Source organism: Bombus pyrosoma, linkage group LG9 (assembly GCF_014825855.1).
Source record: "Bombus pyrosoma isolate SC7728 linkage group LG9, ASM1482585v1, whole genome shotgun sequence".
Classification (NCBI taxonomy): domain Eukaryota; kingdom Metazoa; phylum Arthropoda; class Insecta; order Hymenoptera; family Apidae; genus Bombus; species Bombus pyrosoma.
This window is the reverse complement of record NC_057778.1, coordinates 7,535,929-7,552,933: the sequence shown is the minus strand read 5'-3', so window position 1 is coordinate 7,552,933 and position 17,005 is coordinate 7,535,929. Positions and strand designations below refer to the sequence as shown.

At 41.8% G+C, this 17,005-nt stretch overlaps 2 protein-coding genes across 8 annotated transcripts in view; one reads left to right on the top strand and one right to left on the bottom strand.

Annotated features, from left to right (window-relative positions):
• LOC122570975 overlaps positions 1–5,290 on the top strand; it is a 307,523-nt gene extending 302,233 nt beyond the window's left edge. Inside the window, exon 3 of the mRNA XM_043734062.1 lies at positions 5,235–5,290. Coding sequence (XP_043589997.1) covers positions 5,235–5,277 — 43 coding nt within the window. The 3' untranslated portion in view covers positions 5,278–5,290. The remainder of the gene's footprint in view (positions 1–5,234) is intronic.
• LOC122570966 overlaps positions 1–17,005 on the bottom strand; it is a 55,689-nt gene that overhangs the window by 26,115 nt on the left and 12,569 nt on the right. The window lies entirely within an intron of this gene.

Sequence of the window (17,005 nt, the reverse complement as noted above, 5' to 3'; positions counted from 1 at the left end):
GCGATCGATTAGCAGAAAATATATAGCGATTGACGTGACGCGGTAGGTGCATCGCTCAACCGATTGTAACGGTATCGGCTCGTAATTTCGGAAAACGACGCTCTAGGCAACGCCACAGCTACTAATACAAACAACCGGGACACCGGTACACACTCGCCCGTTCGAAATTGTCAGCCCATCCTCTCCAACGCCCGATTGCTCACCCGAATGCGCTCTAACCATTTCCCCCTTTGATTCCCTCCTTCGTTCTCTTCCTGCTTCATACACTATGGTTAAAGGCTTTGGTTCTTGAAATTGACGTTCAAGGTTTCTAAGCGTATTTGATAAATATTTCATAGAATTTCCTCTTCGTCTAAAAAACGATACAACGAATGCTATTTCGCAATTTTCTATTCTACGTGCCACATGAATTTGCCAGCTCCTCTGTGCGAGATTACGGAGCCGGTCTTCCCCGTAAACTACAAGCTACCAACGTAGACACACTTTGGCGTTCCGTGTAATTTCATCAGCGCGACTGTAATTTGCCGGACTACTTGTCACGCTCGAACATTGCACCCCATTCCTAACCAACCGCGTATATCCGCCGTCGAAAAACCGCCAACGGAACGATCAACACGAGTGGAAATCGCCATGGGACCAGAGTCATGGAATTCTCGTATTCGTTACAACGTACTCTGCAATTCGTAGAGGTTGGCGTTTCAACTATAGGAACTTTATTTCTCCAATGATCGCGGTCATAACGATTCGCCTTCTTGGATACCACTAATATTACTGTACAAGCTTCGATTAATATGTTATTTTGTTCAATTTTTCCAAACGTTATGACATTTATCTTGCGCGTTAACGTACAAGCGAAATTCTTAATATATCGAGCACGAAAAACAGATCGAACAGGTCCACAATTTCACTTCTAAATATTCGACGGTACGATTGGTACCTGGATAATGATCGCGTCCGGCCTCTCGCTTTACCCTCCGTCCGTTATGGCGCATCGCCGTGAATGAATTAACGGTGCAATTAATCAAACGCACGGAATAATGAGCGTGCAATGTTACAGCGTTCCAGCGAACTCGAACGAGTGGACAAGCCTCTGACGGTGCTCGCGATCGCGTGTTAATACCGGCCACGAGAGAGTAAACCGAAACGGTTCGCGACGCATATAATGACATTTCGATAGATCCACGTTATTAATGAGCTTCGACGTTATTTACTTTGCCAAGTAACACCGGCCTGTAGTGCGCCATATTCTTGCCCTTGTTCGCGCGCGATGATTCCTCGTGTTTCGTTGGTCAATGAAATTGCGTTATCGACTTCATCTGATCCATTACGCGATGATAACCATATCGTCGAGCTAATACTCGTCGTGGGACATTCGCAATTCCCTGCTAATTGTAAGCCATTTCGATCCTTGATCTTTCTAGATGATTGATTAATCGGATTTGAAAAATGTTATTAATTTTATAAAAACGTGGAAATCATGATTGCGGAATGGATAGTTTTACGTTTCTGATCGTTATAGAAAATGGAATGGTCTGTGGTGAATGAATGAATAAAAAAAAAAAAATGAAAAAAACATAAACTAAAAAAAAAAAAAAAAAAAAAAAAAAAAAAAAAAAAAAAAAAAAAAAAAAAAAAAAAAAAAAAAAAAAAAAAAAAAAAAAAAAAAAAAAAATAAAAGAATATCTATCATTGAACACGCTTTGTCCGAAACCCGTTTTATTGGAATAAAAAAAAAAACGAGCACGTTCATGGAAGCTGCTTAAAAAGACCGATTGATCCTGTTCACTGTCGATTGACAAATTGAAGAATTTTCTGTATGATTTCTCCGCAAAGTAGACACGATCGTTAGCGTTGTCCGCGCTAAATTTACTAAAGAGGGAAAAAAATATACGGGGGAAAATCTCGGCCGCTCATTACGGCGGAAAAAGATTAATAATAGGAGAAAATTCACGCATCACCACATAATGACTGAACCAGAATTCGAAATCATGGCCGATAGATCTTCAGCATCGTCGATAAATCGCAATACCTTTCGTCCATTGATCTAGTTCCCAGCGATATTTCATCGTGTTTCGATTATTCACCGATCATAATCGTTTGAATTCACGGAAACTCGAATAAAAGTTCCTAATGCAACCATTTCACGGTAGCATCAAATAATTTTGCAGATTCGCTAGCTGTATTTCGCGAAAATCCCCTCGAAACATGTCCGATGGGAATGTACCACTATCGTTGGACTTGACGCGCCGTGATAATTACGAGTCACTGGAATTTGTTTATCAGCGAAGATTTAATATTTTTTCCGATAGGTTTACTAGTAGGAAAAATATAATTTTAACGAGTTATGTGTCTGCTTCGATAACATTTCAGAGGAGAATAAAGGAGCGGAAATACAATGGCATTACAAATGGTAAAATTAGCATCATAAGCGGTTGAGTAGTCAACTATGCGGCGCCGACTTTCTGAACGCATATTTGATATTTATGGAGGGCGATGTCTCGTCGAAGTAAAAGCGTGCTACTTCGTAAAATTTCAAAGTCCCATCATCCCTCCTGGGTGGTCTAGTACAAAAGTTTCAGATAGCGAGTTTTCCATTTCTAGTAACGTCGCCCTTCGTTTTTCGTTACACGATATGAAAACCGAATTTGTTCTCTCGTTGTTAAACGAGAACAGAGAAAAAGAAAGGAGACATAGATTTTAGGGATGGCACAACATGAATCTCGGTGATCGATAATTTGAAAATAATTATTGTCATCCACGAATCATATTTTCGATTCTCTCAATATCGCACGTGCATAATTGTAACGAGATTGAAGTTGTTGGCGTGGAAATGTCAGTAACACGCTACCTGGTATCAGCGTCGAATATACAAGAAACGATGACGTCAGCCAAACCCAGGAAGGCGAGGCGGTGGATAAAGGGGTGGCGACCCATTTTTTCATTTTGCGACAGGGTCTTAAAGAATACGGGAGGATTGTAAAATCTGCGGCCTCCGAACTTCTTTCTCGAGTTTCTTCGTTTTTTCTCTTCTATTTTCTGCAGCCAGAATTTCGATACGTTGCAGCGGCTTTGGGCGAATTCGGATTCAGAGCAACGCTTCCCAAATGTACGAATCTTGGCGTGTGAGGTTTTCTACGCGTTTTATTCTCTATCGCGATTTGCATTCCTGTTGCTCTGATTTTTACGGTACCGCGGTGGAACAGGGAATTGGATCCGTAACGAAGGAAACGAGGAGAAATATTTAATGGTACGGTCTTGTATTTTATTTTACAATCGTGTTGTGAGCATTTCGCATGATACAACATCCCTTGAGAAACACGAATTTGAACGATATTACGGAATACTTTTCAAATAAAAATAATAATACTTAATTAACCGCAAAGTTGACCTAAAGACAACCGTTTCATAATATACATACACGCGACGATAACGAGCTTGAGTAACGCTATTTTAGCAGAGCGTGAAAACGTAAAAAGCCAGGCGTTCATCTCCTAAAATTAACTAAAGACTCAATGTACACAATTCACCATTTTATACATATGTCTTATGTGTTAATCGCATAGATAAACGTTTATGCGGAACATATACATAGGCGAGACTTCGTATCCGAAATAACACGTTACTTATAAACGGTTCGCGGATATTACCCGAAGTCTGTCTGAGTGAAGAAAAGCCAGCGAAGCTGCGCGCGTATTTTACCCAGCTAGGCCATGTGGAAAACGATTGACGTCACGAAGAGTTGACGCTATCATTCGAGCCGTTATTCGACCCGTTACACCGCGAAGAAAAGAAAACTGTTTCTCCAGCAAAGGGAACAGATTGAATGCCTCGAAAATTATCATCGATCCAATAAGCAGCCGACCTCGATGCTCGCGAGCCCAAAGCTTCCCATTCAAACGACGAACACGCGAATTCATTTATTTGCCGCCTTTCGAATCGATCTGGCCTGAAGCGAGGTAGGCACATTCCACTGCGCCGTGGAAATTCGATGTTTCGCAATGTCTGAAGTAAGAAGTAACATTGGATGGATGCGGAGAGAAACGCTGGGTGGTTTTCATGGAACTATTTCCTGTGTTAAAGCATGAAGTAGTTGAATTTCCGTTTCAGTATGTGAGTTCGCCAAGATAGGCTGAAATATCAGCAACCCTCGTATCGTTCTATATGATTTTTATGTGGTTCCTGGAAAATGTACAACTATCCCTTCGGAAGGAAGTACTTCGTAGTGTCGTGGGAACAGGATAAGCCAAATAAATTTCAGAGATTTCAAGTCGGTATTTATTCGCGGGAAATTACGAACCGATAATCGGTCGGTAACGAGATTTTAGTCGAAAAAGGGTCGATCGGCCAGTGATGTTTGTCTTGTAAGTTCTAAACAGGAATGTACGATCCAATATTTCCGGTAATTTCGCTCGACAACGTTTCGATAGATGTGACCGATTTATTCCCGTGATATTTTCCCGGAATGGCACAATGCTCGAAAATATTCACGATGAAATAAGAAACGGCGTGGTTCGCTCACGGGGCTAACCGACTCGCTTTTGTGCCGTGCGAACCAGCTTCGGCCGGGTCGTGAGTTATGATACGAAATAACCCGTGAAACGACAAGTCGTAAACTTTTAATAACACGCTCCTGAACGAACGTCTCGTGTTTCCGTTTGTCTTGAGATCGTAGATAGTCCCCGCGACGTCGGGCTGCTAATTCCGGTTGTTACTTTCGCCGGAACATCGTCATTTTTTTCGGACAAAGACTGATGATTTATATCAGAACACTGCTTTTCTGTGGAAGGACGAAGAACTTCGAGATCTTTCAGGAACTTCGAAAATTTCTCAGAAAATTTCTTACGATCTTAATTACAGAATCGTAGAATTAAATTACTAAATATTCCGTATTATCTTCCTTTTCTTCCTATTTCCGAGCCTCATCCAGCTTATTTCAATTCTTCTTTTTCCTCTAATCACCAATTACGCTAAATGTTCCTTTTTCTTCAACGGACGAACGTAATCCTGCTTCAAGCATCGATATCGTCTGAATCGAATTACGTCAACTAATGCATGCGTCCCGCGACAATACGTCGTTAATAAGAACAAAAAATATTTCAAACACAGAGATTTCTTTTGTTTCGACGCGAATTAAGCGTATCGTTTGAATAACTTCCGCTGTTCCGTCCTCCCCTTTCATTTCTTTTCGTTCTTAAAGCTCCTTTCTAGGGCGTAACGGGTAACTTAATTTACAGACGGATTCAACGAACGACGAGATATCGGGCTAAGAGGGAATAATTAAATGGAAAGCAGCTACTCGACGAATGGAAATACCTTTCAAGGAATGGGTATCACCGTTGGGGAGACGCGTACGCCCACTTGTCCCGCTACTCTTGATTACTCTTCGTTATCTTTGTACAGAGATCTGGAATCGAGGATTGACCCGTACTCAGACTCGCTCTTCAAAACTCAGAAGGAAGTCGACGAACGGACCGCGAATATTTGTCGAGCGTTTCGCCTAACGTGTCGCTCTTCTAATGATCCCCGTTCTCCGTTTGTTCCGTGACAGAGCAGACGGCTGTTAATGATTCTTTTCACAGAAGAGGATATTTTCGAGGATTATTCCGTCTCAGGTAGAACTTTGCGAAAGAACAAGATGGATATATCGAAGATATTTTGAGTTCGTTAATGACATTTGTTTCACAATCGACTTCTACGTCGAAATGCCACCTCTTACTGGTAATTTAGAATAAATAATTACCAACGAAATAATTCAAGAGCGCATATTAATAATTTAACGAGTGGTATTCACGAAACCGTAATTCAGCATGCGAGGGAGGAACACTCGCATTGCAGCGACTGTATAGCCGAAGTTACGAGATAAGTACAGGTCTTTGTATACTAAATTACGTCTCGCTGTAACAGTCTCAAACCTACGGTTATTCACCACCGCAATTTTCTATAAGGAACATTCGTTGCAGCGCGGAACTTGTTCTAGGCTGTCGCTTATGAATATGGTAACATAGGAAAGATGACGAATGCGACAAATTTACTCGTACTTTATCACTCGAAGCTTTCAAATTTACATAGCTATACAGACACCTAATCTCTATCTAACTTAAACGTCTCTGTAAGCCGACTCTTTGGTAGGAATAGTCTTATCCACGCAATGTCTCGGTAAAGCAAATTTAGCAAGCACAATATTAAACTATCGAGCCGTGGCAGAGTCGATAAACATCTTCAGACGAGTTTCCACGTCGATGGAATAATTAAGGATTCATTAAGCTGGCCATTGTTCGAAGCACGTAGAGAGGAAGACGGCTCGAATTTTCAACGACACCCGTCAGCATCATCGACGCCATTGAAGAACGACACCACTTGAAACTGCGGGGACTTTAGCTGTTTGCTGCAAGCTGCTGAGTACGTAGTGCCCCTGAATGCGCGCGCGAGTGTGAACACGGCGCTCATTTCACCGACAGCATAGCCTCGCGCAAATACCATGCTTGTGCCATGGAGTGTCGCATGGAGAGAAGTTACGGGGCCGCATTACGCGACGTAAAGCCTACCGCAAGTGCGGCAATTAGTCGTTGCTGCGAGCGTTTGAATTTCTCCGCCGATTTCTTTACCAACCTCGCTACGATTTCAACGCTCTTTGCGCAGTTCCTGCGGTCTACGTTTGCGGGAACGCGCCGAGGATCCGTTTCGAGATTAACGCATTTTCTCGCTCTTTCTTAATATTTATAATATTCGGTATTCTGTGTAGACGAATTCCGCGTGAAGTTCAAGGAAATTGTAATAAAAAAAAAAAAAAAATTAGAAACGAATTATGTTAAAGCGAAGAAGAAATAGATAGTCGACGATGGAAGTTGTGTCTCTGTTTTATGCATTAGAATCCCAGTCACATAAGTACGGTATAAATTGAATTTGTAGAATTTGTAACTTCGTTTGTGTTTTCAGATATAGTAATGTCTTTGTGCGAGCTTCGTATCATGGACGTTTCGTGAATCTTCGCTCGATGGAAATTCTCAAAGCAATCGGAAGTTTACTGGGCGAGACGTGCAGCGTGCTCCGTTATAAATTAGCGTTTCCAGGTGGAAGCGAGCCGCAAGTTTCGCTGCGCAATAATTAAGCTCGACCAGTGTGCAACGAGAATTCGACGCGCGTTGCACGATCCGCTGAATCCATCCTATGTCCTTCCGCACAAGGCATTTCTGCCAGCTGGCCAAGTAACGGGATGTGACCAGCTGCGCCGTTTAGAAATTCGGTATCAACCGTGAAAACGTTTCAGCAATATCGGCGATTGAATATCAGCGACCGCTATTAATCCTTCACGATCCTATGCAGGCAAAGCCGGTGTTGATACGCGAAAATACGCGTAAAAAAGGTAATCCGATGGATGTGCGTGTGTACAATAGTATACGATGATCCTAAAGTACGTCTGCCATTTTTATTTACATTTCCTTCGATTGTTTACATTTTCACGTTGTTTGCTTATATTCGCAATCTATTTATTTCTGCGAAATTCGAGAATATTTTAAAAGGCATGGTATATTTCTAAAAATGTAGAGACTGCAATGGCGAATGCAAATACCGTGGAAAGTAGCATCATTCAGGTGTCTTTTATTTGACACGGAAGCATCGTTCTAAAGTTTCATTTTCTTAATCCCTAACGTCTTAAATAAAAAAATAAACGGAGCCCTGAAGGAGATCGCAACTCAGAGTGTTTATTCCTTGGATAAAATTAGGGAACGGAAGAAGCGTTCAAGGAAGTCCTGCAGGGCAATGTTGTTCTCTGTTTCACGATAGGAATGACTGTAACCACAGTATACAAGAAGAAATAAAAAATTTGATTAAGCCTGTAAAAGTTTCCACGAGAAACACAAAAATTACTAAAAACTGTAGGGGATCCATATAACGCGAATAAAATAGGAAGCAAGGATACGAGCGCCATCCTGTAACCGTCTCCCGTGTTTATGGAAGCCGACGTAACTCCGATATTGGTACAACAATTGCTTTGTTTCTTGGTGTCGAAGAACACAGCATCGGGCTGTGAACAATACGATCGCAGAGATAATAGTAAAAACTCTTCGGTGATAAACCAACGAAACTCGTACAATCCATCGATCGCGTTTTAAACCAGTCATAAACTATTTGCGCTCACCTCGTTTCTTGCAGTTTTGGGGAATTGCAATTTTTCCCATGTACGCTTAAGACATCCTTGCTACATAAAACTGAAGGTTTTTCCTTCCTTTCGTTGCCACCTTCTTGCTAGTCTTTGCTATGGAAATTTTTCATTGGTACATGTCTGCCATCGTGCATCTTCGTGCGCGTCCTTTTTCCTTCTCTTTCTATATTTTACTCGGAAATCCTTCCGTCAGCGCACCTGGTCCCCCTTTCTTGCTGCTTGGCAATCGATTTCTAACGTAATCCTTCTTATTTCGTTGTTTTTCGCAATTTACTCTTTCGCAGCTCGTCTTATCGCTTACTTTTTCTCTGCCCCTTCATATCCCTTTCATAGGGAAATTACATCGTTCTCCAGAGAGAACCAATTATCCAGGGACCAGCGTGTACAGTAGGTTTATGAAAGGGTAGCCAGAAAAAGTCACGTATTACCCCGTGGGATAATTAATTATCTATTACAAACGATCGATTAATTGTAGCCACGATCCCAGGCGCAATAAATATTCGGGTAGATAGATCCGGGAGATCGAAGGGAGTCGTTAATCACGATAAATCGAATTGTTGGATAGAAAGAGGCTCGGAGCGACTGACCAGTAGCGGCTGGTTCCACTGTCTGCCGCAATAGTTTCGTTCGTCATTAAACATGATACACACTGCGAGAGATAGAAAATCTCACTGACAAATATCGCGCGGGTTTGTTGATAACAGTTCCGTACATTACGCGCTGTGAATTATATAAAATTTACGGAAACAAAAATACATTTAACGTCGAAGAGTTTCACGAAAAAAATATTTTTTGTATCACTGAATTACATTGTCCCCTGTTATTATCTTTGATATAAGATGAAATGTAAAATAACAGATAATCATTAAATCGTACAATCCTGAAAATCATATTGTACAGAATTCTTGTGAATTGCATCTATTTTTTTTTTTTTTCATCATATTCGAATCTCTTCGTGTTACCAGATACCGCGCTCTGTTTGCGAAAGGTATACTCCCTTGAGTCGCATAGAATGATAAGAAAGAAATTTCACGTGAAATGCGTGGAACGCGTGCGATCAGTTCGAACGTTGTATTTTTCAGCGTGCTGCACGGTAAATCATCGCGGGGGCACCACCTGGCTTCTTAATGGGTCGCCATATATTTCCCGGCAATAAGTGGTCAGCCCTTATCTGTGCTTGATGTACGGCCAAAAAAGCTGTGTGCTTCGAATTGTTCGCGTTTTCCGAATAAGGAGCAATATAAAGCAGCCTTGCACGCGAATAATTCATTTTCGTGGCCGTCTTCATCTCGAGTTCTCTTGCAATATTGCAAATGCGATAGCAAAAATGTTGCTTGCAAAGTAAATTCAATTACACAGGTTGAGATAAATGTTGGACTAGAAATCAAATTTTTCGTTCGCAGAATATTCTATTTAAATATTTCTTTTCGATTAGAAATGTTTAAATAAAGCGATAACCTCAACATATATTACACCGTAGTTTTAAACATCTTTACTGTCACTTTCCAAAATTTTTGTTCAAGAAATGTGTCGGAGTAACGAAGGAAGGAGAAACGCGAGGAAAGAAATTTCATTGCAATTGACTCGACGACCGCGATACAATGATCCTGTCCAAAACAGAAATCGTGATGTTGTAGCAATACGAAATTAATTTTATCGATTAAAACAGATTCTACGGCTAATGTGGAAAATTACCGTTTACACTATCTGCCTGATAACTATTGGGCAGAAATTGCACAAATGTTACTGTACCAATCGATGTATTGTTCAACGGGAAGTCGCAACGCGGATTCGATAGCAACGTTGCGGATTGTTCAAAATGTGAACCGACGAGATATGTTACGGTAATTTTCCCTGGGATAGAACCCTTCCCTTGATCTCCGCGACTCGCTATTAATCCGTGTCGTAAATTTCACTGATATCGATGATAATCGATGAATTCCTTCTTGGTAATGTTCCGCTTGTTATGAAAGTGCAAAATTTGAAGTCGTTAGCCGGATTGGAGTAACGAATGGTTTTAATAAAATTGGACGCTGTTTCGGATAATGTGTGCGACTCTCTTTCGGGATATAACGTTCGCTCGTAATTCTTTTAATATTGGAGCGTCGGCGATCAATATCGGCCGGCAAAAATACTCCGTTTTCATGATAAACAAAAATGACAATATGAATTAAACGGGGAATTTTTAACTCGAATAAATTGAACATTAATAAATTTCAAGAAATTAGTAATGAACACTTCCAACTTCCGAGAGCTACGTCGTTACATTTACCAGTATCACGAATACACGAATCGCTCGTAATTTCTGCGAATAAATTCAAAGAGAAAAGGAGCGCGATTGCGCGTACCGTTCAAAGCGGTATTGCCGCGATTACAAGCTGCAAGCCGCAGATTCTTGCATTGTTCGAACCCGTGGCGAACAACGCCAGGCCTCGGTTAGTTGGTCATTAAGCGAGCAACCTTTCGATCTCTTTTGTTATCTTGCGTACAAATATCATCGAGCAGGAATATGTCCCGCGAAAGGGGTTAAACAAATGCCCCTGAAACTTCTGTAAGATTTTATCGAGCGAACGAGTGAACGAGCGGCTGAGGGAGACGTGTACCCAGAAACTGGTTCAGGCTATGGAAGGCGAGACGGAGCAGCCAAGAGTTGGCGTACGACGAAGAGAAGAAACGAGAAACGGAGTGAACCAGAGCACGTGGAGAGAGCAGACTTCCGAAAGAGGGACAAAGAGAGGGCGCGCTGTTAGTAAAATAATAGGAACTTTATCTGGAAGTCTGCGAGTTCGCTCGGAAACAATTATATGGGGGGGCCAGGCCAGAAGTAAGGTTACCGGGAAAGCAAGCGGAAGTGAAATAGAAGGGAAATAGTGGGCCAGAAGGTGGTACGAATGGAGAGAAACGCGGTCAAAGAAAGAGAGAGGGAAAGAAGGACGAGGAAAGAAAGGGGATAGATATTTATATTCATTAGAAAGTAAGAAGTCAGACTGGGGCGCAGTTACAGCCTGGAAATGCTTAATGGGGGTTTACACCCGCGGCGTTTTGCTACTGGGCGGCTATCTGCGCGAACTGACGAGTGTCCGTCCTCGTTTTGGATCAATTTCTAGTGTTCCCATAATTTTCCATCGTAGCGCTTAATCGTTAGAACTACTTCAAGCGATGGCACGATCCTTCGTAAACGACATTCTTATGTTACGCTTTGCGTTTAATACAACGTATGATGTCACGCTCTAGAAGAATTTATTTATTGATTTAAACAAATAACTTTACCTTTATGGTCGAGTTAAGCGTTAATGCGGTTTATTTAAATCGCAGATCAAATCAGTGTTTTACTTTGAAATTGTAAACGGAGGTATCGGAGTTCTTTCGTTCATGAATCATCCCCCAGATCCTTCGATCCTCCGAAACGACCGGCAAGAAGTTGCGAAGTCCCTTGATCCGAAGTAGAAGTTTCGAGACATCTATTAGCGAGATTGAAAACTTCCGTTTCGTCGTCGTACATTACGATTTTCCTACCAGAGAAACTGAAGGTAAAAGAGAAACGTGGAGACCAGAGGTGGATGACGGCCAGCGAAAACGCGTGGCTAATGGCTTCCCGTAACCGTCAACTGGGCATCGATTAACATTCCTTGTTTTTTCTCCTCTGCTCTCATCACTTTTCCCAACTCCCTTCCAACCGGATTTCTCTTCACTTACATTTCGATGCTGCCGCGCGGAATTTCAGCCAACAGAGGCTTCCTCGTTCGAATTTGTTGTGTTCGCGTGCAAACGTTTTATTGGACAGGGGTTACGTCGGTTTCCGACTGGACTACCTACGTGTATCGCTTGCCACGTATACGCGCTACGGGGGATACACTAGTTAAATTGCCACTCTTCGTGAAAATTCGACAATGTCGTTTCAGAATTGATGTGTTCGATGAATATGTCGATAAGTCTGGCGGAAACTTAACGAAGACATTGATTTCGTTTTTGTTCTGGCTATCCCCTCGTCGTTCAGAATTGTACTACGCAAATTTTACGAAACAAACGTTCTCTCAACAAAATTACTGTGGAGAAGCAGACTCTCGTTCTTCGAATTAGAATTTAATCAGGCAGCAAGCAATGAATCAAAGTTAAGTCGCCACTTTGTTGCGCAAGTCTGAGCAAGAATAAATGACGATTTAGCTCCAGGGTTTCAAATAACTTTCTTGTTACGCAAATCTGCATTAGGCAAGTAATTTCAGATGCTCGTGAACTTGCAGCGATATCACGAATCAAAGAAAAGAGGAGCGTAAAATCTAAGAACGCTAATCTATCTAAATGTAACTGAAAATACCGTCGAAATAATGTTCTCTCTACTTTCGAAGGGGTTAACTTTCTCGTGAAATTCACAGCTTCTGTTTTTTCGCCAGGAAATTGAATCTCCCGTCTGAGAGATTGTTTCAGCAAACTACGGTGGAAATTTTTTCCGAGTTTCAAGACCTAATGAGAAACCAGACACAGACTTTTTAATGGTTTGCTGCTCGACGTGCTGCATTATTATTGTAATTGTAACCAGTCGAAATTTTTTCTCCACATGATCCTCTCCTTTAGTCGAGGTTCTTGAGTATTTGTATCTGCAGTAATTCATAAAACGAGTCTTCCAAAACTGACAAACGAACAATTTGTTACGAAATTTAATTTGTGTACAATAAAAAAGTGGCCAAACAGATACATAATACGAAGAGAGTTGAGAACTTGAGCTCCTATTTCTGTAAATATAATGGACAGTTACTATGATCAACGAAACGAACGATGATCGTGAAAAAAAGAAACGATTCAAAGATTTTCAGACGCGAACGAGGTTACTCCTCGTGTCATTTACCTCGACAAACGATTTACGTTTCGAAGCCACGCCGATTTATCGATCCTCCGTCGACAATGATGCGATTCATACCGCCGTTTCCGGTAGCGTTCGCATGGAAAGCTACGTCGTTCGTCCCGAATAGATACCTCATGAATTTACAGCGGACTCCGAAACGACTCGATCGCTTCGCGAAACACCGCCTTACAACCAATCTTCGTTGAATTGCTGCGATTTGTAAACGATAAGGGATCCTTCAGAGGACGATACCTTCTGCCACCGACGAATTGTCTTATGGATGTTGCGGGCAAGAGTGATTCTTATCGAGGAAACGAATTTCGCGGTAGACGTTGTCTGCTTCCGATTCTAACATTGAGAATGAGACGACGAGATCATCTGGGATACGTGATCTCATGTATATTTGTGGATCTGAAATGGCATTTAATTTAGAAAAGGTGAAGAAGACTTCGCGTCTATTTAAAAAGGCAAACATCATGACTCGTTCGAGATGGTTCGATGGTCTGAATTTCTCAAATATTTATGGAAATCGAAGAGTGGTAGAAATTAAATAGTTTAAACGCTTCGCGCGGGTGATTGGTGGTAATCGAACTGACGATAATTCACAGAATTCATTTTATCAATATTTGTAAAATTAATATTTTTAATTTACTCAGTATTTTTGATATCAATGTTTTTAATTTACTCAGTATTTTTGATATCAATGCTTTTAATTTACACGATATCTTTAATATTGATATTTTAATATTCAGTATAATTTATATTATATGTACGATAATTGCTATTATAATTTAATTAATATTTTTTCAATATTCCAGGAAATTTTCTAGAAAATTCGTTATCGGTATCTCATATCGTATAGTCAAACGATTCTCAAGCAGTTAAAGGATGGACCGCTGAAACAAATAAGTTAATTACCTAATTAGAATTGTATAGAGATTGATATTTGCGCGAAAATGTCGACGGCAGGCTCGATCGAACGTACAGAATTTATCTAACAGGAACCGCGACTGATTCCATTATGAACGTGTCCATCATGTGCAATTGCTTGTCCGATTTCCGATCAAGATAGAACGGTAAGCAAACGTTGAAACGGCCGAATCAGTTCGAGTCTTGAAGGAATCAATAGATGGCCAACGGTCCCCGAGGCAATCGACGACACGCTAAACGTTCCTCGAATCCTCTTAAAAACTATTCCCATTGCCTTGCGATTGTTTCAGCGCGAATAACCGTCATCGCGAATCCATTGATTTCTACAGACGATCGTTTCACATACAACTCGTCCAATTCCTTATCGGACAGATATCATCGTCGTCTGAAGTCTGTCGTTTCCGGAAAAGATAAAAATTCAAAGGAATTTCTCGAGTGAGAGCTTTCGAGGAAGTAACGTCGACGAAAGATCAATCAAAAGGAAAAAAAGGATAATCTGGCGTTTAATGCGAAAATTAATCCTTGACGGGACACGTAGGGCAAAATTAACAGGATGCTCACGTCCCAATTACTTACGCGATCCTCAACGGCAGTATAACCGCGGGTAAACACGGCCAACCGAATGAACGGATATTCATAGTGGGCAGCGTTATCGGAGCGAGGTTTCTTCGACGCGACCACGCTTCGAGACTTCCATAATGATGAACCGAAATCCGTGGCATGCACGACCGATATGTTACTGTTCGCCATCACGGCGTCTGTTAGCCCTTAGATAGGCTGTGAGCAGCAGTTGCACGCTCCAGCGCTGTTCCTCCATATTAAGTGGAGAACCCGGAACGAACAAAATTTCCGTTGCTCCTTCGTCGCGTCGCGTCGTGGTGATTTGTTACAATAAAATCGTGGCATTGAAAGATACTTAAGATTATCAGATCTACGATTGAAACGGAGAACGATGTGAGAGATTGATAAGTCGAATACGAGAATTCTATTTGCGTAAGCTCTTGCTTCGACTGCTTGGATTTATCACATAAACCTTATCTTTCAGACTAATTTTATATCTATCGTTGATTAACCTTTCCTCTTTCCAAGCTGTAAATTACCCTATGATTTGCTTTCTCGCATCCAGAAGAGAACACGTTAAAAAATTCAAGCTTTTCCTAATAACGTTTCATGGAACCTCTTCCCATAGAATTCTCATAGTTCGTAAACACCGTCTACACCGGTCTACACCGCATAATCTGCGTAGTTTAGTTTAAAATAACGTCATTTTTGTACTTTACTAGGAGGTTGTTCCTTCGAGAAGGGATTTTTACAATCGGTACATCGTTTATCATGCAAAGCTCACCAATTACTCGGACGTGATTTTCACAAGTACGAGCGTTAACAATGCGTCCTGTCCTTAGGCGGCACAGTTTGTTAAGTCGAACTTGAATAAATCATCGTGAATGGCCGTTCGACAGCCTACGCGGCCGAGGTTAACACAACTTTTAATTTTCCAGCTGGTCTGCGATTCTTTAACGTAATTACGCGTTCCATTGGGAAAACCATTTGAGGTAATTACGTGGCTCACGTTCGCGAATACCACTGGATACCGTGATACATTACCAGCCCGATGCATTTAATCGACTGTTTAATAATTCTACGTCTCGTGATTTCGCAATGACGATGCATGTTTTTAATATGAACGCAAATGAATCGCGTACACACCTAAGATCTCGGCGCTACAATTCAATCTACGAAAACCACCGGGATTTTAATCAACGTGAAACACTTTTGATTAATGCGCCTCACGCTGCACCGTGGTGCACGATCCGTCGCGACCTTGAAAAACTAGGTTGCTGACTCCATGTCGATTCGAATGAAAATGGAAAGAACAACAATAAGAAAACGTACTAGCCAAAGGAGAACGGGTTCAGTTTCGAACGGTTTAATTAAATGTTTCACGTCGCAACACCGACAATGGAGAATCCCAACTGTGTATATCTATCGCTTTTGTGAATCCATTGAAACTGTGACTCCAATCGCCTCAAAACGACGAATTACCTGTTTATTCATGAGCGAAATATACGGTGTTTCGTTGATGATTCGCGAACCCATTACCAAGGATCAAAGACAATGAAACGAAGCTGATATCGTGATATCCCTTGGCAAGAGGCACCATGATAGTATGGAAAACAATTTGGATACATGCACCATGCATAATGATGTAACTGATTACACGACGAGGCAGGATAGGTGAAAACCGGCCACTGTATATAGTGCGCGTTAATCTCGATGGACTGCGCCAGCCAGAGCATGGACACGCTTGTTTACCGAGTAACGATTAACTACAGAGATAGGGAATGCAAATAGCCGCGAATCCCGGCGGGCGTTTGGTTTCACCGGCTGGCCCGTGGATGTCGTCGGGTTCGTCGTGTGTTCCATCCTCCAAGACGCCCGCGACGGGAACTCTCGACGGTACTCTGGGAAATTACTATTACCGGTTAATGAGCTGCACCGGCTAACGTGCAATTTAGTTAACGAGCGTTTTAAAGAAACCTGATTCTTCCAGCCAAAGTTACGTTGTTTCGTCTATTCGACATAAAAATTATCCACATGCTTGACTTTTACAACAATTTTTAATCAAGCCCTACGCGAGTATCTGGATGCGCGTATAGCAGCGAAAGTAACTCGGCTTTATATTTCAACGCTTGAGAGAAAGTTATTCGAAGAAATAGAAAAATTCTGTAGTCTATCCACAGGGTGGACGACATCGAAATTACAGAAACGCGTGGTCGAGGACAAAAGTTTCGGCTCGCAAGAAGCAACAATGACAAGAGATGGAGAAGGGCGGGTAGAGTATTGTCAGCCAGCGAGAGAAACGCGGCTGGAGCGCGTCGTTTATTTTAAGTTCTTTCAAACTCTCCGGCGCACTCGCCGGGAAAGGAAGAAGGCGTCAGTGGCGAAGAAACGGAGGGGCGTAGAGGTTCGTTGCACGAGAGGCGGAGTGCGGAGGTGGTGGTACAAAGGAAGAGAAAAAGGGGGAAAGGAAAGAAAGGTCAGCCACCGGGCGAGAGAGCAGAGGTATCGTG